Source organism: Gymnodraco acuticeps, unplaced genomic scaffold (assembly GCF_902827175.1).
Source record: "Gymnodraco acuticeps unplaced genomic scaffold, fGymAcu1.1, whole genome shotgun sequence".
Classification (NCBI taxonomy): domain Eukaryota; kingdom Metazoa; phylum Chordata; class Actinopteri; order Perciformes; family Bathydraconidae; genus Gymnodraco; species Gymnodraco acuticeps.
The window spans coordinates 1900762-1923863 of NW_022992187.1; the positions used below are offsets into that span (position 1 = coordinate 1900762).

General features: G+C 43.3%; 1 protein-coding gene across 1 annotated transcript in view; it reads left to right on the forward strand.

Moving 5' to 3' along the window:
- Positions 1 to 23102, forward strand: part of LOC117539135 (glutamate receptor ionotropic, kainate 5-like) — a 358516-nt gene that overhangs the window by 223121 nt on the left and 112293 nt on the right. Inside the window, exon 3 of the mRNA XM_034205164.1 lies at positions 9929 to 10087. Coding sequence (XP_034061055.1) covers positions 9979 to 10087 — 109 coding nt within the window. The 5' untranslated portion in view covers positions 9929 to 9978. The remainder of the gene's footprint in view (positions 1 to 9928; positions 10088 to 23102) is intronic.

Here is a 23102-nt window from a genome sequence, read left to right on the forward strand (position 1 = left end):
ATAGTGGGCAAAAATGGGTTAATTGCCATGCATGTGGTGTTTGATATAGTTTACGTTGAATTTCAACTACTTTAGGCAAAAAAACGTATATTGACTAAAACTTTTTTTACAATTTACTATAATTTAGAAAGGTTTTCGTGAGAAATCATTTCAGAGTAAACTTTATTTTCATTTTATATTTAAATTCAAAATGTTGGCACACAACATTATTAATGTATACATTTTTATAATTTTTTTTAAAGTTATGAATCCATTTATTGTGTTTCCTTGTAAGTGTAAGTATAAGTATAACATGGAGAAGGAAATAAAATACGTTCCACGACTGATGGAAGAATCTGCGAGGAATGAACTAGGAGTAGAGAAATAGCCCTTAAAAGACAGCATTGTCATAAGAGGCCAACAAGAGTCTCATTTCATCAAATCCCCCTCCTCGATTCCCCGACTCCTCGGTCCTCCGGTAGTGACCCGGAAATGAATTTCAGCGCGCCATGTTGAAGGACATCTAATTTCTCTAAATGCACTTCGAGGACCGAGGATCGAGCGTCGAGGAGGCTCTCTGGAGGAGCTCTAACCGAGGAGACACTGATGGGTCCTCCACGGCTCCTTTGTGGATGCATTTCCGGCAACAGAGATGTGACGCACGGCCGGACTTATTTCAGCCAATGACAGCTCTGCATGCATCCCCTGGATATTATTTTATTAACTGCTTTCATTGCAAAGCGATGTTTACAGTGAGAACAGCTGTGAGGTCCGTGCAGAAAGCAGAGCAGTGTGTAAAATATATATCACTCAGTATAACAGGCCTACTCTCTTTATTTGCTGTAGTTTAGTAGATATCTACAAACAAAGAGTCGATATTTAAAAAAATTCTAAAACCATTTAGTGCTTCACATAGTAAAATACACAATGGCTGTAGCCTGTTTTAGGAACTGTATGTGCGTGTGTGTGTGTGTGTGTGTGTGTGTGTGTGTGTGTGTGTGTGTGTGTGTGTGTGTGTGTGTGTGGTGTAGGTGTGTAGGTGTGTGTGGTACAGTGTGTAGGTGTTTGTGTGTTGTACAGTGCGAAGATGCAGCGGACAGACAGGTCTCAGTTGGTTTGGTGTCCTCTGCTTACTTTTAATACTTGTAAATAAAACTTTTGGCTCGGAATTTATGTTCCTCATTGTAGCGACCAGAGAGGGGGGGGGGGGGGATATATCGAGTCTCTGATAGTGTTACGTTATTATGAGAGTGCTCTGTTTGATTCTGAAATTGTATATATTTATATAAATAGATATATGTGTGTGTGTGTGTGTGTGTGTGTGTCCACATCTGTAGCCTGTTATTGTCTCATTATACCGCACAATGAATTAATCAAAGTAAATATATAAGTCGTCATGAACACATCTGTCCATCAGACAGAGGGCTGCTGTGCCTCCTGTCATCATTAATGGACGTCTCTTTAAAATGACCGCTCAGAGGAGAGGAGTTCTCATTTCTCTAACCGCCTGCTGTTTCCCCTCCTCTCTCCTCGGTTCCCCTCCTCGGCTCCTCCGCTCGCATCTCCTGTGGGCGGGACTAAGTATCGAGGATAGGAGTCGAGGAGGGGAGTTAGAGAAATGAGAAAGGGCCAGGGTGTGTCACTTTGCTGAAGGCCAGTCTCTAAAGGCCCTGTCACACTGTCCCGAAATTGACACCCGATGGACACACGAATATGGAATTGTGAATTTCGCACGAAGATGGCCCCGAACCACACACGAAGGCAACATTTACATTACATTTAAGACATACAACTGCAATGAAAGTACCAAAAACAATTATGTTACAGTACTATGATACTGTACTGATATCTTCAGACTTTGTTCTTTACTTTATCCGTCGCTATATGTAGAACATATTACGTTTTCTTCGTAATGTTGTTTCCATAACAACAACAACTTCCTGTCAACTGTCCTTCAGAATAATATATTATATCCTTTTTAGTTTCACAGAACACAAATTGGGTTATTTACATAATATATTTACATGATTTTGTTGTGCAATAAAACAACCCGATGGACACACGATAAAGGAAATGTTCAAATTCGGCTGTGATCGTAGCAACATCGGGCCATTCGTGAGGGCATCTTAAGCCATCGTATGACCACCGGTGGAGTTTCTCAGGCTCCGGCAGCAACTTCGTGAGCGGTGGCAAAATCTTTGGCATGCCAAAAAATTGCCGAAGGACCTTGCGAAGGTTCATTTTCGTGTTGAATTTGTGTGTCAATTTCTCAGTCACTTCGTGAGGGCATCTTGTTATCATCGGTGCCATCGGGCATTCGCCCCGATCAGAGTGAGGGTGAATGCACCGATGATAACACGAAGATGACACGATTTGACAAGATGCCCTCACGAGTGCCTTACGAAGTTGCCGCTCACGAAGTTGCTGCCGGAGCCTGAGAAACTCCACCGGCGGTCATACGAAGGCTTAAAATGCCCTCACGAATGGCCCGATGTTGCTACGATCACAGCCGAATCGGGTTGTTTTATTGCACAACAAAATCATGTAAATATATTATGTAAATAACCCAATTTGTGTTCTGTGAAACTAAAAAGGATATAATATATTATTTTGAAGGACAGTTGACAGGAAGTTGTTGTTGCTATGGAAACAACATTACGGAGGAAACGTAATATTTTCTACATATAACGACGGATAAAGTAAAGAACAAAGTCTGAAGATATCAGTACAGTATCATAGTACTGTAACATAATTGTTTTTGGTACTTTCATTGCAGTTGTATGTCTTAAATGTAATGTAAATGTTGCCTTCGTGTGTGGTTCGGGGCCATCTTCGTGCGAAATTCACAATTCCATATTCGTGTGTCCATCGGGTGTCAATTTCGGGACAGTGTGACAGGGCCTTAAAGACTTTCCAAGGGGTAAAATGCTGCTGCCAGAGTACTGACTGGAAGTATTGCTGATATCAAGTCTACCATCCTCTGTTCAACAATATCAGTCTCATGAAGAAAGTTTTTTTTTAACGCTTATTCAAAATAGCAGAGAAACATGCATTCTTGTTCTCAGGAGGGGACATTGACAGAGAATTATAGGAAAAGTACACAGTAAGTACTTCATAGTAGTATTGTTAGTAGTAGGCTAACTAATACAAAGTCAAACAGTATCAATTTCATATTGGATTACTCACAAAGTACACAGTAAAACTACTTAATTTTATTTCTGGTAGAAGTCAAACTAGAACCAAGTCCAACATTGTCAGTTTTCTTAAGAACTTGTGGTAAAAAATATTTGTATCACTCGTCAAATATAACAGGAATGAAGAGCAGCTGATTTGAAAAAACAAACTCGAGAGGCGGCGGAGTGACCGCAGTGCAGGACCGCTGTATAGTTTAAATCTCCTAACAACGTTGTCCATTTTAGACATAGACTTATTATATTTACAGCCCTTAATAACATTAATTTTCTGGGCTCAAAGTGTGTCTTGGCCGTTTTCGTTGTGATCGCTAAATTCACCTTGTTTCCCTTTGTTTATAATATTATCACCGCTTTTGTTTTGAAATCACTTCCGTGAGTTTGGCCTCGCTCCAAGGACCATTAGACCATTTAGTAAGGTAAAAACCAAAAAGGCCTCTCAAACGCTCTTCCGTTTACGTGTTTAATAAAGAAAAACAATTGGACGGTAGATACACGGATTTTTAATCAGTGTATGGTTCGTTCTTTGGTTTCTCCGTTTCAAAACCGAATAGGAAAAACTAAAAACCGGTGTTGTTTTTCTGTATTAAAACCATAGACTGTATATATAAATGGACGTAGTGTCCGTGACGTCACCTATAGAATTCTGCAGAGTTGCCGTGAAGCCCTTAGTAGGCGGAGTCGGCCACTAACGGCTTGACTGTGACGTCAGAGTCTAATCCCGCCTGCTCCAAATAAGGGCAAAGAGGCGGAGCCGAGGCGGGACCTGCTGCCTCCGAACTGGAAGTAAACAGAGCTAGCTTAGGCTAAGAAGCTAAGCTAACATGAAATACATGCATACCAAGTTACTGCTAACAGTGTAGTTCCCCTATATAAACGTTACATTCATAATCAAATGAGATTTAGCAAGAGAATTAGCTATATTTTGTTATTCTTAATGCTTGTCATTCACACGTTGAGAAAAGACGGACTCCACCGCCCGGAACTAACGGAGCCGCAGTGGACTAGCTCCGGGACGCCGGCTGGAGCTAGCCCCCTGCTGCTCCGTTAGCTCCGGCGGCCACCACTGGGATAATTGGGTCCCCTATTAACATTTGCTCCCGTTTAGCATTATGGGCGTCATAGCCATAGACTATACAAGTCTTACCCAAGGCTGAATCATAAACTAAAATGTATATGTATGCATAAAGGGTTACGTCCTTAGCTGGCTAATAAGTAACAAGCTAAGCTACCAAGCACACAAACACCTGCGAACGGGGTTAACATGTATAATATTATCATGTTAGACTTCTTGGAAGTTCTGTTAGTACATTCAAGCGCACAGCACGACATTTTAATTGTCTGGTATTTGTAACAATATTCCCTAAAAGGCACAATCACCACGAACATGGCTAAAGCTAAAGGGTCAAGTACAGTACTATGACTAACTAACGTTGTAGCCTCTATGGTTGTAGCCTAGCAGAGTGGACAAGTTGCTGTTAGCTGACAGTGAGGCATGTGTCCATCAAAGTGACCACGCCCTAATTTATGCAAAAACGTTAAGACCTAATGTCATAGTATTGTTAACTGACTACAAGGGGAGTTGTCATATACGTTACGGCATGTTTACGACAGTTACAGTAAGTGGGGGTGGCGCGGGAGTACCACCGGAGGGAGTAATAAAGCGTCCTGTTAAATAACCAACTGTTCCGTTGTCTGTTAATATCCAAGATATTACATGGTGTCAGAAGTGGTCGAGGATGGCAAAGTTTCAACCACCAGAGAGTTTTTGTTTCGAGAAACCCGCCGAATGGTCAGACTGGAAGAAACGGTTTACACGGCAGGCTACAGGACAGCTACTAAGTTGGACAAAGAAGGAGGTCCAGTTCAAGTAAGCACGCTGGTGTATGCGCTCGGGAAGGAAGCAGAGAACATTCTCAGCTCTTTTACCTACGGGGAAAATGAGTCGCAGTATGATGTTGTACTGGCCAAATTTGACACATATTTCATCCCGAGACGCAACGTTATACATGAACGGGCATGTTTCAACCAGAGAGTGCAGCGCGCGGGAGAGCGCGCAGAGACATTAATCCGCGCACTATATGAGCTGTCGGAACATTGCAACTTCGGAACGGCTCGTGAGGAAAACATAAGAGACAGAATCGTGGTGGGAATTCTAGACAAGGATCTGTCTCAGAGGCTACAGCTGATCCCTAACCTCACTCTGGAGATGACGGTACAAGAGGCGCGTCAATCAGAGGTGGTAAAAGCTCAAGTTAACCAGCAGGGGGAGCGGGCTTACGCCGTGCAGGAAGTAGCACAACGGCATAGCAGAGGTGCAACACAGAAGTGGCGGCACCCACAGAGAGAGAGGCGCCAGGAGAGAGAGAGTGAAAATGACCACAGGAAGTGCTGGCGGTGCGGCAAAATGCCACACAGCCAGCAGGATGACTGCCCAGCAAGGAGGTCTACTTGCAATAATTGTGGGAAAAGTGGACACTGGGAAAGGGTGTGCAAGAGCAAGCAGGTGAGAGAAGTGACTGAGGGTGAGGGATCAGAAGATGGACAGTATTATTATCTGGGCTCAGTTAATAGAATGCCTCACAATGATAATGAATGGACAGTCACATTAGAGATTGGCAGCTCACCTGTAGAATTTAAAATAGATACTGGAGCCGATTGTAGTATCATAAGCGAAACTGTGTACAAAACACTGGAGCCAAAAAGGGTTCTACAGAGGCCAAAGAAGGTGCTGAGTGGTCCCGGGGGTGGATTGAACTGTTTAGGGCAGTTTATAACTCAGACCAGCTACAAGGGAAAAACATACACATGCAGGCTCTATGTCATTAGAGGGAAGAGTGTGAATAACCTACTCAGCAGGCCAGTAGCTGTAGCTATGGGGTTAGTAAAGCGAGTGGGCGAGGTCAACACCAGTGAACAGGAGTTTGGCCTACTGAAAACACAGCCTGTGAAGATAGCTCTAAAGGACAATAACCAGCCCTATGCAGTATGCACAGCACGCCGGGTCCCCATACCGCTCCTGGGTGCAGTGAAAGAGGAGTTGGAGAGGATGGAAGCCAACGACATAATTGAAGCCGTGACTGACCCAACAGAGTGGTGCGCACCCATGGTGCCAGTCCAGAAAAAGTCTGGAAAAACACGCATCTGTGTGGACTTAAAGAAGCTTAATAAGGCTGTCAAAAGGGAGAGATTCATCTTGCCGACATCAGAGGGGATGATAGCTCAGCTCAGCGGCTCCACAGTCTTCTCATCACTTGACGCAGCGTCAGGATTCTGGCAGATCCCACTGGACAAAGACAGCCAGAGGTTGACCACCTTCATCACGGCGTACGGAAGGTACTGTTTTAAACGTCTTCCCTTTGGGATAAGCAGCGCACCTGAGATATTTCAGAGGAAGATGGTAGAGACGCTGGAAGGGCTGGATGGCGTTGCCGTCTACATGGACGACATCATCATCCATGGCAGCAACACCAGCGAACATGATGAGCGGCTGCAGAAGGTTCTGGATCGGCTGGAGTCTGCAGGCCTGAAGCTGAACAATGAGAAGTGTGTGCAGAGAAAGGAGGAGCTGCACTTCCTGGGTCAGGTGATCAACAAAGATGGTGTACGACCCGACCCGGCCAAAGTGTCTGCAGTCAGCAAACTTGAACCACCAGAAAACGTGCAGGAACTAAAGAGAGCACTCGGCATGATCAACTACCTGGGGAAATATATTCCAGACCTCGCCACAGTGGGCCAGCCACTATATGCACTGTTAAAAGCAGACTCAGTGTGGATGTGGTGTCCGGCGCAACAAGCAGCCTTTGAGCGAGTTAAAGAGCTCCTCACAACGTCACCTACCCTGGTGTACTATGATGTTAACAGGAGCACAGTGGTCTCAGCAGACGCAAGCAGTTATGGGATAGGCGGTGTCCTGCTGCAGCTCCATGGCGAGGATTGGAGACCGGTAGCATACTGCTCAAGGCGACTGAGCGACGCTGAAACCAGGTACGCTCAGATAGAGAAGGAGTGCCTGGCGAGCGTGTGGGCGTGTGAGAGGTTTCAGATGTATCTCTATGGCCTACCAGCATTCAAACTGATTACGGATCACAAACCCCTCATCCCACTGATGAACTCCAGGGATCTCGACAATGTGCCACTCCGCTGCCAGCGACTCCTCATGCGGTTGATGAGGTTCAACCCGGAGGCTGAGTATGCGCCCGGGGAAAAACCCTAGTGGTGGCAGACACACTGTCCAGGAGCCCACAGGAAGACAAGGAGCTCAGTAGAGACACAGACGTGGAGTGTTACGTAGCAGCTGTGATGAGCAGCATTCCAGCATCGCCGAAAAAGATAGACAGCATCCGCGCGGAGACGGCAGCGGACGAGCAGCTCCAAGAAGTGATCAGGTACATACAAGAGGGGTGGCCTGAACACCTAGCACACATAAACACCTGTGTTAGGGAGTACTTTCCCATTAGGAACTAACTGTCTATGCATGATGGGGTAGTGACCAGAGGGAGTAGAATAGTGATACCAGGGAGATTGAGGTCAGAGATACTAGAACGCATACATGAGGGCCATCAAGGTCTTAACAAGTGCAGAGACAGGGCCAACACTTCGGTGTGGTGGCCTGGCATAGCCACACAGATCACACACAAAGTCGAGAACTGCATGTACTGTCGTGAGCAGATGAGAGCACAGAACAGAGAGCCTCTCCTGTCAACACCTCTCCCAGACAGGCCGTGGAAGAGAATTGGCATAGATTTATGTGAACATGAGAGCGAGAGTTACCTAGTCATAGCTGACTACTACTCTAGATACCTGGAGATACTCCACTTGCCTACCACGACTAGTGCACATGTGATCTTGAAGCTGAGAGCCATGTTTGCCCGGCACGGAATACCGGAGGAGGTTGTCAGTGACAACGGACCGCAGTTCAGCAGCGATGTCTTCAGAGGCTTTGCCTGTGACATGGACTTTACACACACAACCTCTAGTCCCCACAACCCACAAGGAAACGGTTATGCTGAACGTGCAGTCCAAACGGCAAAGGGGATTCTGAGACAAAAGGACCCCCTACTTGCTTTAATGGTTTACCGTTCTTCTCCACACAGCAGTACGGGTGTCAGTCCGGCAGAGCTCCTAATGGGCAGGAAAATCAGGACGACGCTGCCCACTCTGGCCAAGAACCTGCAACCAAAGTGGCCGAGCAGACATCACATCAGAGCTCGAGATGCTGCGGAGAAGAGCAAACAGGCCTTCTACTATAACAAGCGCCATGGCGTGAGAGAGCTCACACCACTGCAGCGAGGAGACCATGTTCTCACCAGACTGGACAATCAAAAGACCTGGTCCACACCTGCAGTAGTGGCAGGTGAGAGTGTTACACAGAGGTCTTATATCATCGAGACGGAGCAGGGTGCTCTGTACAGACGTAACCGTCGACATCTCCAAGCGGTGCCCGTAGCAGGGCCTCCAGCGAACGACGACACAAATCCCAGGAATAACACACCAGACATTCAGATGAGCCCAGAACATGGCTCGCCTGGTCCAACAAGGAACACTGATGGACTGATCCAAACCAGGTCTGGTAGACCTGTTAGACCTGTCCAGAGACTTGACCTGTGAGGGTGTTGATATTGTAAAAAAAAAAGGGGAGATGTCATAGTTATTGATGTGTTGATATTGTTAAAGAAAAGATATCTAAGTTATTGATATGTGTTGATATTATTAAAAGGGAAAAAGGGAGATGTCATAGTATTGTTAACTGACTACAGGGGGAGTTGTCATATACGTTACGGCATGTTTATGACAGTTACAGTAAGTGGGGGTGGCGCGGGAGTACCACCGGAGGGAGCAATAAAGTGTCCTGTTAAATAACCAACTGTTCCATTGTCTGTTAATATCCAAGATATTACACCTAATATAAATAAAAGGGTCGTGTTAGAAAACAATTCACTCACAGATTCATAATCATGAAGGTGGAATCTAACTATATCGATAATAATATTTATTGCATCCATGGGTAGAAACATGTTTTTTTCTGCTGTAAAGTTGGGCATTTTAACATGGGGGTCTATGGAAATTACTTCTTTCTGCAGTCAGTCCCTATCGCCCCATGTATGAACTGCAGTGTGTGGCACTTCCATATTGGCGTCCCGGCTGTTCCCCAGAGTTTGCCGCTTGATTAAAACCAAAACAGAAAAACGGAAAACCAAAAAACCGACCTAATTCTGTTTTTAAACCAAAACGGGTTAACAAGAAAGTTACCGGTTCGCCAAGGAGGAAGTGGAGCACACAGGAGACAACCGTTTCATTGCAGACTATTATGTTTATGTGGGGAAATGGCAGCGCATACATTATTTGAGATATGCGTGCCTGGCAAACAATTTTCTTATATCCTGCAACCGTTTCCCACCAATCAGGACACGGTATTAATTAAAAAGTTGATTCCCTACCCCGGATACAGGCTTATTAAAAAAAAAGATTATGTTTTCAATAAAGTGAACATATTAATCAATTATATTATTATGATTTATATATAAAAATCTCTGCCACTACTTTTGGCCCTTGGACAAATGTAGTAAACATGTGTTTGCCACAGATATTATTCTCTGCAATCTTACAAAATCACATGAAATAATCCCATTGCTTTATGTCCTGGGAGTCCTTGTGATGCTAGCTTTTGTTGCTTCACGACTTTGAAAAATAAATTAACACTGCATCACACTATCACACTATCATATGTTCTAATAACGTGTCCTCCTGTCCTGCAGGTGGCGGTACAGGCAGCCAGCAGACCATTCTCTATGAGGAGCAGTGGAAGATGCCGGCTCTGCCAGCACTGCTGCTGTCGATTTACATCCCCGCCCTGCTGCTGACCATGGCCCCGCTCCTCTGCAGCCAGGCCGACTCCCTCTCTGCCGTCCGGATGGGTGAGTGCTGTCAGCTTTAAATCACACAATCACTGCCCTCCACTGTCAAAACTGCTGCAGGTCAAACTTCAGAATTTCAGTTATTTTTTCCAAATAAACAATGTATGAAACTAAGGAAGTAAGATCGGTGTTGTTCCTGATAATAAGTGAGAATATGATACAACCTGGATTTAACCTGCAGGTTGAAGGCATGCTCTCTCCACCGGATCCTCTTTGACCCTAGCTGAAATATGTAGACATTTCATGGATGAACTCTTTGGTGACCCCCTGACTTTTCATTTTATCTTTGAGAAGTTAGTATTTGTAGTGTAGGCATGCTAACCAAGGCTCTGATTTCCCCAATATTAGTATTTTATTAGTTTTTTCTTAGGAGCTACACAAAACAGGAAAATATTACAACAAGTTTCTGATTCAAGACTGGCTCATTAATAATACAAATTAAATTAGGCAAAGGACAGCATGCACAAAGCATGTCACAGTTATATTGAACAAGTTACAATCTGACAGGCTCAAGTCCAGTATGTTCCACAGACACTGTCCTGGATAACTCCAGGCTCTTTAATTTTACAAGAAAGGAGGTTGATTTCAAAGCCTTATTTCTTGCATAGCTGTGAATGATTGCAACTCCTCACTAACTGATACTAGCATTTCTTTGGCACATGAAATGGACAGTTCCAGGTCAGGGAAATTGGTCATTTGTCCTGACTTGAAATCTGATCATATAATCTTTGGTGTTGACATTGAATTTGATTGGAATGTATTGGATTTATTGTGGACCTCAAAGCTTGGACTTGAAACCCACTTCATCATACTGATAAATTAGACGTGATAATTGTAAAAATGTTGATAACACACCACGTTTTCTATTTATTTGCAAACATTAGTAGTAATAATTAGTATTTGAGTAGTGTTCCAATCCACTGTTTACACCAGAAATAAAGAAGAAGTCAAACTAAATCCTCACAGGAAGCTAGATGTGAGCGGTGTGACAAGATGTGACTAGATGTGAACTCTGTCTTTGTTAAATGTTGCCATGTTTCAGCAGCGTGAACAGCGCCTCGCAGGGGTATTGTTGTGAATTGTTGTGAATTGTGATCTGTGTTGATGAACTTGGCAGAAAGTGGATCAGGAAGTGGGTGTGCTACCATGGAAACGGGGTCATCTGGCACTGTGTAATGGCTCACCTTTCACTCTTCCATTAATAACAGCTGAGTGCTCGCACACACACACACACACCACACACACACACCCACACCCACACACACACCACACACACACACACCACACACACACACAACACACACACACACACACACAACACCACCACACACACACACCCACACACACACACACACACACACACACACACACACACACCACACCACACACACGGGTATGGGTGGTTCTATGTCAGGACTTTTTTCCTCATACAGTCAAACACTGATTTATGGGGACCCACCTTTCCCTTTGCCGTTAGAATTCAGTTTAGGTAAAAGAGTGTAGAGATCTGTAGACCTGAAATTCTACAGGACTGTGAGGACGGGGCGGGAGCGGGCGTTATCATGTGTTGCGCAATATTTTGTTACTGAAAAAGTAGCCCAATACTTCAGTTTATTTTAAATGTTGAACAGAAAAAAGTATTTAACTTAGGAGAGCAATCGTACAAAGAGCAGACCACTTTCTCATGTTCACAGACCTCAGTTTTCAGGGACCTGAACATCAACATATGCAGCTTTTTTCTTGTTGCTTTGATGACAAACACCTGTTTTTAATAACCATATGCAGGGTTTTTGCGATGGACAATACAAGTATTTCTGACAATCTCTTTACCAGTCGGTTGTCATTGAAAAGTGACAGAGGATTTATCTTTTAACGTTTAACTCCTGAACAAAAAGCAAACTTATATATACTTTTGAATGATAATTACATTATCATATCCCTCCAACATCCTGTTGAATCAAAAATACACCGACTGAAGGAAAAATGAATGCACTCACAATCTCATTTCATTGACTTAAATTATAAGGACTATTATGGTCTATAGAGAGGTGCAGGGATGACGTATTTACCCGGAAGTAAGCTGCTGGTACCCTCGACAGAAAGCAATGGGATTTCTCCATAGGAATTTGGAAAATAGCTGGAAATAAGGTGTGTGGAAAACGAACCTGTTAGATAAATGCACGTTTTGTTCAGCCGGATAATATCCACATGTCTACCCTACTTTTATCATTTTCTAATCATAAACCTAATCGCCAGAAGCAAAATGCTAACGTTATGCTATAAACGAACTACAGCAGGAACGAACTTAAGATCCATATTCAAACATACAGATTGTAAATTGTATGAGTTGAAGCGTTTGTTTTAACAGTTTGCAGGAGGCAGGTACTTGCTTTCAAGCAGAACAGGGCAAACAAACTTAGAGGAGTGTTTACGTGTTCGGCGTAATGACGTACAACGGCCTCCACAGCTTCTGTAGTCCTATTCAGCCACTTGGTAACAACCATCGTTTTTCAGACACGTAAACTCTTCAGAAATCACCAGTGGGGTCACTGCTGATGTATTTAATATTGTAGAACAAAACGTGATCTGTCTCTTCAACATGTCTCAACCACAGACCTTAGTTCCAGCTATTTTCCAACATCCTATGGAGAAATCCCATTGGCTCTGAGACGAGGGAACAGGAAGTGGTAAAATGCTGACTCACTTCCTGTTTTAGGACTCGTCACGGCACCACTCTATTTGGAGTTCACCTATGCACACACACACACACAAACACAGAGGCCATTGTTATGATGAGCACAAAAGGTACAATGGTTATAATTCTTAAACAAACCTAAGTTATGAGGACATCTGGTATAACTGGGCATTTTATACACGCACACACTAACTTAACAATACCTTAGTTATAAGGACATCAGGTATAACTGGGCATTTTATACACACACACACTAACTTAACAATACCTTAGTTATAAGGACATCAGGTATAACTGGGCATTTTATACAGATGTAGCGCTTCATTTCAGACAGTTTGAAACGCGAGGGCCGTGATTGGTAAGTGATCTGCCCTCGCTCAAGGGAAAACCTCCAGCTTGACTTGAGACCTCCCCCGTGATAAATACATGTAATTATTATGAAGCCAGCTGCAATGGATCATTGATCCACCAGGGGGTGCAGTGGGGTTCCACACTGGAGCTCATGTGAAATAAAGTCAGATGCAGTACGCTGGATGTACAGCGGAACTTTGTTAAGATCCATATGTCATGGATATCATACTCTGTGCTAAATAAGAGACATGTAATTATTTACAAAACCACCATGTTGTTATTTAACAAAATAATGTTGTTTAGTCGAAAAAAACGAACGGGAGGAAATGCATTCACTGTATTCAACTTCATTAAAACGTTATTAACGTGCCTAAACTCAGTAATTCACTAAACATATTTATATTTTAAATGGAGCCTCGTCGGCAGATCAGGATCCCAACACGTAGCGGAGGGATCTTGATCAGCATGAAGGGTGTTATTTTCCCCATAAGGAACAAGTCGCTGCAAATTATCCCGCTTATTACATGGCCACATTCTCAACAAAGTAACGACATGACTCCCAATATTAATTGAAATGCTTTTATGGATTTAGAAAATGTTTTTATTGATTTAAAAAATAGTTGTATGCAGGGCTCGACATTAAGGACTGCCCGATGGCCCGGGGCCATCTAGTATTTAGCTCGGGCAATGAAGCCTCACCTGCTGGTTGCCCGACCGGGCAATCTATTATGCCAGTATCATGCAGCTCGCCGATCCAGTAATGAGTGACCCGACAGTAAAACTAAACATATCTATAACTAGTTCAGGTAGTTTGAGAGGTAATTAAAATAGCTACGTGTGATATTCTAACTTGAAGTGTATGTTTTGTTCCGCTCACCGCTGCATGTGATCATGCAGAGCTGCGTGTCGACTCGTCAGCAGCAGCTGATCTCTCTCTCCCGTCAGATTAGACTTCACTCGCGTTTATGTCCATATCGATCAGATCCAGCTAGTTCTAGCTAATGATAGGACTACCTGCTTATTAAAAGACACCTAAACAATAAGTGTCGCTATGCAACTGGGTGAGGCCACAAAGTATAGCGCAGCATTATGCATTTGTTTACATGCCCACCGGAACCCCGAGGCATTACCAACAGATCAACGCACAATCAACCCACACAGGACATCTCTTTCTCCACATTAAGTGTTAGACATTAGAATTGACTATTCTTGTCTGTCACATACTCTTCTTGTCTGTCACATAAGTGGCGCAACTGAAGCGGTATTGCGCTAAAGGGAAATTATTTTGACCGGACATTTTGACCGAAGAGATTTAGATTTGCCGGCTAACGGGAACTCTGACGTCGCCATTTTGTGTGCTTCGCGGATGCGCTCGGCTCCTCTCGACTGCTGCTCGGGTCTGCTCGGTCAGCTTCCGGATGAGGAGGAATTCGTTGGACCAATTTACAGTAGATAACATTACAAACATTTTTAACAGGGGCCATAATAGTGTAAATAATGTTTGTTTTGGCAGTTATAACTGAATGTAATGTTTTCTACTTTTTTACATCTGGAAGGCATTTTCCTTCATCAGATGGAAAGTGTCTTGACCAACAACTTAAGTATTTCTTAAAGCTATGCAGGGCATGCAAGCGAGAAAACACAAACAAGAACAAACAAACAAGTGAAATGAAGAATAAAATTGAAATTGTACAATATTATATTGTGGTGGTTCATCTTATAATTCAGTCTAGAGAATGCACCAGACAGCATCTAAGACCTGCAACAATCTAAATGTTCTAGGGGGAGGCCCCCCAAACACTTCGTGCGTCATTTTGTCCGCGCGCATTTTTCAGGGCAATCTCTATTGGGCTCAGGGCCATCTGTAAATTAGCTTAATGTCATGCACTGTTTGTATGTATTGATTTAAATTGACATGCATCCGCTAAGAAAAATAGTCCGTTGTTACCGTTTTTTAAACAGTGTGAATGAAACGGCAGCTCTCAGCTGTGTATTTACACAACTAATGGCCCATCAACCACAGCTCTCTCCCCCCCTCCCCCCCTGATCTTTCTTCTCCAGCAGCTAAATTAACTGTAGGTTACTCTGAGTGACAAGCTTACAGTTTGACACAACACTGTCATTGCAAGTGACCCTCAGTTAGTTGACAAGCTGACAGATATCCAACTTGTTTGCCATATATGTGACAAAGATTCCTCCCTTTGCCAGCAGAGTTGGGTGTAACGCGTTACTGTAATAATATTACTTTTGTCGGTAACAGAGTAGTGTAACGTGTTACTTTTATAATTCTGTAATCACACTACAGTTACTAACATTGCCTGACACGCGTTACTTCGTTACTTTGATAAAATCAGTAATCACACTACAGTTACCTACTAACATAAAGAATGACTAGATTCTCCCTTTGACAGACAAGAGGGATTTCCGCCGCAGGTTTATATTTACGTAACATTTTCGCAACTTGCGCGTCCACATGCAGTGCTGCATAACCATGGCTGAGTCAGCGATAACTTTCGAGGGGTGGAGGTATGCCCATTATTTTGAGTTCGTCCAAAGAATAGACAGGAATGTGACGGTGAGGTGCAAACTGTGTCCAGGCCAGAAGCTTTTATCCACTGCTGCAAACACAACGTCAAACCTCAACAAGCACCTGCAAAGACAACATGTTAACGTGAAGCTAATAGCTAAGGAGGACCTCCAAATCCAGAGTGAGGATGTCGAGTAAAGTAACGAGTAAACAGCAAACACACAAAGTTATATGATGAGGCCCACTGTGTTGCTAGTGGAGCCTCGCAGCGGCGAAAACTGTGGAGCGCTTACACCGTAGGTGCGCCGCATTTGCGCTTCAGATGAGGCTCCCTCCGCAAAATGAAGCAACCTCCGCAGTCTGCGTGATCTGTCTGTAGGGAGGGGCGGCCCTGCGAGTAAAGTAACGAGTAAAGTAACGTGTTTTTTTTCTTTCTACTTTATGTAGAGAGTAACGAAGTAAAGTAATATATGACTTTTTTTGAGTAACGACCCCATCTCTGTTTGCCAGTGTGTGAAAAAAAAAATGGTGATAGAGTATTATGAAGTACAACTTATCATTTGGTTGGTGGGGAGAACGGAGGATCTCTCTCGGGCTCAGGGTTGGAAGCTTATTTACAGGGAGCCTGAAATTGTGGCACAAAAAAAAGACACTGTTGTCACCATAGTGTTTGATCTGACTTGTGCGCTGCAAAGGTTTAACAGTTATGGAGGTGTGCACATGCTGGATGAAGGCAATGATCTAATGTCTAGTCGTCACCATTATATCAGGGTGGGACAAGTCCCCCCCACTTTTTGAAATGATTAGTTTAGACCCCCCCACTTTTACCATGTGGAAAGTCCGTGAATCGGTCTATCCACTCGCCGCACTGTGAGCGCAGGGGAAACAAAAGGCTGCGTCTGCTTTTAACGAATATTCAAGCCATGGTCTGTTGTACCATGCAGCGGCAAAAGTGCGCTTCTTTCCTGAAAACAATCTCCCTGGAAAACGATCCAGTTTCACCTGGTTGGGTTTATTAACCCCAAGATCATCTGGGGCTGTTGGTCTTTGAGCGGTTGCTGGCCCAATAGTAACTGTTGATGTGCTGCAAGGTAGCGTCTATAGTGGAGGCACGGAGCAGGAGGAGGATGCTGGCGGGTGTGGTAGAGGGTGTGGCAACGCAGGTGGTGATGGTAGGGGCAGTGGCACAAGGAGCTGTGCCTCGGAGGACAGCGTTGGTGGCGGCCGCCTTGATGAGTCAAGGCTTGGGCTCGCCAACTCAGCCCTGGGGTTTGCCGAGGCAAGGCGTGCTGCTGCAACGGCAGGTGCAGGGTCGCCAGCAGCTGCATCGGCTGCAGTTCTTTCATCGCTATTTCGTTTTAATAAATCCTTAGACCTTTTGAGCCAATTTCTGATGTCCATTGTGTAATTCAAACATAAATGGGAGTCTACAGAATGCACAATAAACAAATCCATTATAGGCGGCAGAGTGTGACGCTGTGATTGGTCTAAATGTGGACGAATCACAACAGACACATGAATTTATTTGACGGAGCCTGCGATTTTTTTGTTTTAGTTACTATCTGACACCACATGATCGTAGCATAAAAGTTCACAGTTTATTTATAACAAAAAAAAAAAAAAATATTTATTTTTATTTTTATAAATAATAAAAATCGTGTTTATTGGGGGAGGGCAAGAATGTCAAATGGGAGGGCCTGGCCCTCCCTGGTCCTCCCACGGCGCCGGGCATGCTTCTGGAGAGGAGTTTCGTCTTTATGTAATGATAGAGAGATACAAAAACTGAATAGTTTAGATGAGAAAAGGCATCGAAATGCCAGGTTACTAGTATTTATCATGTAAACAGGGAACATGAATAACCCGATCTCTCTGTGCTCATGTAAACACCATGATGTCCATGTAGACGCAGTCAGTGTGTTTTACTGCCTCAGTTCGATAAGAGATTATTTTCTGAGTTCTTTAACTTAGGTACTCTCTCTCAAAATGGTAATGTGCATTATATTTGAATTATACTTCTTATCATTCAGAAGCTTTTTGTGTGTGTTTATGTTTTACTGAGTGCTTATAGGCCATTTCCATCCCAGTATTCAATTAACTGTTAATTTTCTGTGCACATTACATAGACTAGCTAATATTCTACCTACTGCTTGGGGCTTTGAGTCTTCAAAATGTCCAATGTCACAGACTGGGACTTACTTTAGAGTCAGTTGTATTTACATTCAGAATGACTTGTTATGATTCAATGTGAAAGAGTATACTGCTCAATCAATAATGATCACTGCACCACCTCTCTTGACATCTAGGCGCTTAAGAGTGAGTCAGAGGCAGAACACAGGGACAGTGGAGAGAGGTCCATTGCTGAGGAGTGATGAAAGGGAAATTACAGTTTAGAGTAAATTGTGATGTGGACTCTCATCCCAGAATGTTAAGGAAATCAGTGGGGATATTGAACAGGAAGCATTTCAGTCAAGGGGCATCATGTGACCAATATAGACAGAAGAGCAACATTTAAGTCAATGATACCATTCCTAGGTGAACTTAACTTGATCTGTATGGAGTCAGATCAGTCTCAATATTAATAAATGCTCACAGAATGATTCACAAATGTATTTTGCGATTTATATATAAATGCCTCTCCACAACAATATCTCTCAATGCACTCACAAATATTTATTGTTGTATATAAATGTACCAAAAATGGGCATTTAAACTGCTTTTCTTGTGAACCTCTGCATTTGTGTTTTGTTTTTTTGAGACTTCCCTGACGGAAATGACAAATGCATATTTTTATAACAGGAAACTATGGAAATTCTAACTAATTGTGGTTTTCTTTTACATTACTTAAAACAAGAAATATTTATATGTCAGAAATATGACTATTTGTGAAACTTTTTTATCTGTGGATTTTTTTACATTTATATACAACAATAAATATTTGTGAGCATTGACAAATATTTTTGTGGAGAGAGTCATTTATATATAAATCCCGAAATACATTTGTGAATCATTGTGTGCATTTATTAACATTGAGACTGATCTGACTTCATACGTCCTAGGCTATGCTCACTTTCAAACTGTAAATCCACAATGCACCCTCAAATCATTGTAATTTATTTACACACAATGGCAGAGAGTGTAGTCAAGTGCTTTGAAACACAGCCCGGCGTCAACGTATGTTACACAATGCAAATATTATGTTTTATAAATGACGAAAATCTTACACAGGGGATCCTTAATATTACGTTTTTGGCAGTATAAAAAATGTATGGCCTATTCAATTTTTCACTTTTGTTTGTAAGAAGAGAAGGCAATATTAGACAGGGAGGAGAGTGAGAGCCAGTTTGAGAGGGACGAGAGTGAGAGTGAGAGCCAGTTTGAGAGGGACGAGAGTGAGAGTGAGAGCCAGTTTGAGAGGGACGAGAGTGAGAGCCAGGCTGATAAATATAGCAAGCCAAATCATCCTGACCCAAGAGTCATTCCACCCCAGCAACTTCCAAATAAGACGCTAAGATTTCAGGAGAAGTGGTTCAGGGACTTTCCGTGGCTTCATTATTCTCCTAGGGAGAATGGCGTATTCTGCTATTATTGCATGGAAGCCTTCAAAAGACAGAGTAGCACACTTGCAAAAAATATGGATCAAGCCTTTGTGTCCACTGGTTTTTAAAACTGGAGAAAAGCAATTGAGAAATGTTCAACCCACCAACTGAGTCAAGCACACAAAGTTGCAATCACAACACACACATACCAACAAGAAAGTGTTGTAACTCAGCTGTCCACAGCCAAGGAATAGCAGCAAAGAGAGGCGAGATCATGTCTGCTCAAAGTAGTTCAGTCAATTCGCTTTCTTGCTCGTCAGGGTATAGCTCTGCGTGGCTATGACAGTGATGAAGGCAACCTATGGCAGCTTCTACGACTCAGATCAGGGGATGATGATGTGCTGAAGAGATGGCTGAGTAAGCCATCAAACAATTACACAAGTGCTGTAATTCAAAATTAGGTTTTGAATATCATGGCCATTGTTAGGAGGATTACAAATACAGTACAGGGGTTGCCTGCACTTCAGTACTCCATTATTATTGATGGAACTCAGGATGTTTCGGGAGTTGAACAAGAGGCCATATGTATCCGTTATGTGGATCATGACCTTATCCCTCATGAAGACTTTGTAGGTCTATATGAGGTGTCTTCAACGACAGGGAAACATTTGGCTAAGGTGGCAACTGATGTTCTCCTGCGGTTGAACTTGCCCTTGTCCTGTCTTCGAGGGCAGACCTACGATGGAGCTGCAAACATGTCCGGCGAAAGCAAAGGAGTTCAAGCACTTCTCAGAGAGAAGCAACCTCTTGCTTTGTATGTCCATTGTGGTCCTCACTGTGTCAACCTTGTGACTCAGACAGCCTGTAGCTCATCCTCTGTTGTGTCTGATGCACTGAATTTGGTCCACAAACTTGGCACTCTCTACCACCAGTCTGGAAAATATAAGACTATATTTAAAGAGATTGCCCAATCTGAAGAAGGGAGTTTCATAACTCTAAAGCCCCTCTGCCCTACACGATGGCTTGTGAGGCTAGTGGCCATTCAGGCAGTTGTAGGACAGTATGAAAAGGTATTGCTCAGTCTGGAGGAAATGGCTGCATCTGGCTCCTCTGACACGTGCACAACCGCAAGAGGATTCCTGGAACGCTTTCAGAAGGGGCACACTTTGCTCTGCCTTCTTCTTGCCTCTGAAGCCCTTAAAGAACTAGAGTGCTTCAACCGCTCCCTTCAGAGCAAAACTAGAAGCGTCACAGGAATGCTGGCTGCAGTTGATTGCGTGAAAAAAACACTGTGAAGAGTGAAGAGGTCTGATGAAAGCTTCCATCAGATTTATGCAAGGGCCTGTGACATGATCAGTGAAATGGGCATTGAGACCATGCAGATGCCTCACATCTGAAGACCTCCTAAGCGCTACACAGGAAATGCAACAGCTTTCACACCAGCATCAACTGAAGAGCACTATAGAATCAAATTCTTCAAAGTGCTAGATGCTGTTGATGTACAGTTGACCAAGCGCTTTGACCAGAGCAGCTTTAATACTCTTAACAAGTTGGAAAGGGTGCTAGTCTCTGGAAAGGTTGAAGAGGTTGTCAGTCTTTACCCCGAACTGAATCGCAATTCACTGGAGGTGCAGCTGCCAATGTTTAAGCTTCAATATCCATCCAGCACCATCACTGACGCAGTAAACACTCTCAAAGCTATGCTGCCAGAAGTCCGTGCTCTCTTTACCCAAGTAGAGTCTTTGGTTAGACTTCTTCTTGTAGTGCCATGCTCCTCAGCCGAAGCAGAACAAAGTTTTAGTGCCTTAAGAAGGCTTAAGAAATGGCTCCGCTCCTCCATGAGTCAATGTCGTTTGAACAATGTGGGTGTCTACCACATCCACCAAGACAAACTTGATCAAGTTGACATAGAAGAGATTTGCCAGCTCTTTATCTCTGCAAATGATACAAGAAGGCATGTTTTTGGGACCTTCATTTAGTCAGAGCAGTCTTTCCCAAAGTTAGGGTCAAAATGGGTCGCGTACCTGTTTTTATGAGTTCGCCAACTGGCAGAGTTTTGTAATGTTCTTTTTACAATTAAATACATTTCATATACATTTAAAATTCATGTTTTGTTGTGTTCTTTATCAATAGTTTTTAAATGTTGATGTTATGGCAATTCGTGATGTATGTTTTGTAAGTTTGGGTCCTGGGGAGACACCAAATGTCTCTTTTGGGTCTCGGGCTGAAAGAATGTGGGAACCTCTGGTCTAATCTGATTGATCATTTAATAACATTAAATAAATGCATTTAACAGAAATTGCAACTGTATGCAAGAGATGCTTGAGTTTAAATAAATAACGAGTGTTTTTTTATTTAAGACGGCTCAGAATTAATAATCAAATATGTTTGTTTCCTTTCTTTACTACTGGATGAAATTACAAAATGTACCCATCATTTCCCTCATGCTAGTATAGCCACATAAAATGCACCAGAATACAGGAAATACATTTTTTTTGTTCATGTAGGAGCACCCCCCTGTTATAAATGTCCCCCCCACATTCAGAATGCTTCCTACGCCCATGCTAGTCGTGTCAACAGGTTGTAAAATCATCTGTCCTTACAAGGACTGCTGTCCCTACAAGACACCCTGTGACCAGACAGCCTTTATCTTTCTCTGTAGTATGACATTCAACCCGTTTCAATTTGACCCAAAGTATGGGGAAACGGAGCCCCCTTACCAAGACGATAGTCCTGGTAAAACAATCTATACCAGGCAGCGACACGCAACAATGTGTGGAAAAACAATACATTGAAACGCACCATCTTGTCCCCTGATGTGTTATGAATTGTACTAAGTGCGGTCCCAGCCTCGCGTGTGTTGTGCGTAGACGGCTCTGCTAAGATTGTTCCCTAGTTTAGGTTTCATGTTATAGGTTCCTGTTTTATTTTGATAGTCTTGTCTACCCCTTACATACTCCTTGCTTATCTTTCTTACAGTGCAGACGCTTTTCTGCTTGCTCTTGCCTCTGCTTACTTTTTATGCTGATTTTCCTATTCTTATTCTCTGAAAACTTCGAGCAGCGGCTCCTGGACATTAACTTATCACTGGGACAGTTCATCTTCGTAAATAGACGGAGGGTTTCAGCCATATTTCAACATTTTTACGACGACGTCAGTCTTACAATAGCGTGGCCTAGCAACAGCTAAAGCCTGGTAGGCTACTGCTATTTAGCTTAAGCTAGTTGGTAGCAAAATGCCTCCGTTCTCTACAGATGACTTCCAGAAACTTATACAGAAGATGGCTGTGTTGGAAATGAAAATGCAACGGTTGGAAGTTAACGTGGAAGTGAATGGACTATGTCGTGGGAATGACACGACTTTACCAGTGTTGCAAAGTAATGGAGAAGGGTATGCTAACTCACAGCTAGTTAGCAGCTACAAAGATTCCAAGGAACAGGAGGGCTGTGTACCGGGTAATAAATCTACAAGTGGTAGTCCTCCCTGGAACTCTCTGGGTGCAAAGCCTAAGAGTAAATCACTTCCATGGGATTTGGGAGGACGGATAACAGGCAGAGCCCAGAGCTCCGAAATCTGTGATGCGACCGGCTGGCCTGCATTGTTATCACCCAGGAAGAGCGCCTCTTCAACCCCTATTCATACTAGGAAACAGCCGTGGACAGCTGCTAAAGGGAGAATTACAAACAATCCTAAACCACCAAGTGTGCCAATCCAGAACAGATACGCTCCGCTGACCGAGAACCGGAGATCTGATGACCTGGATAACCTGTCCTCTTCACGCAGCAGGGTAAGGACCAATAGCTACTCTAAAAGTAAAAGGCTAGAGGGAAAGCTAACGACTGGGCCTGAAACTCTGATTGTGGGTGACTCTGCTGTAAGAGATGTAAAAGGTCTGTGTAATAAGAA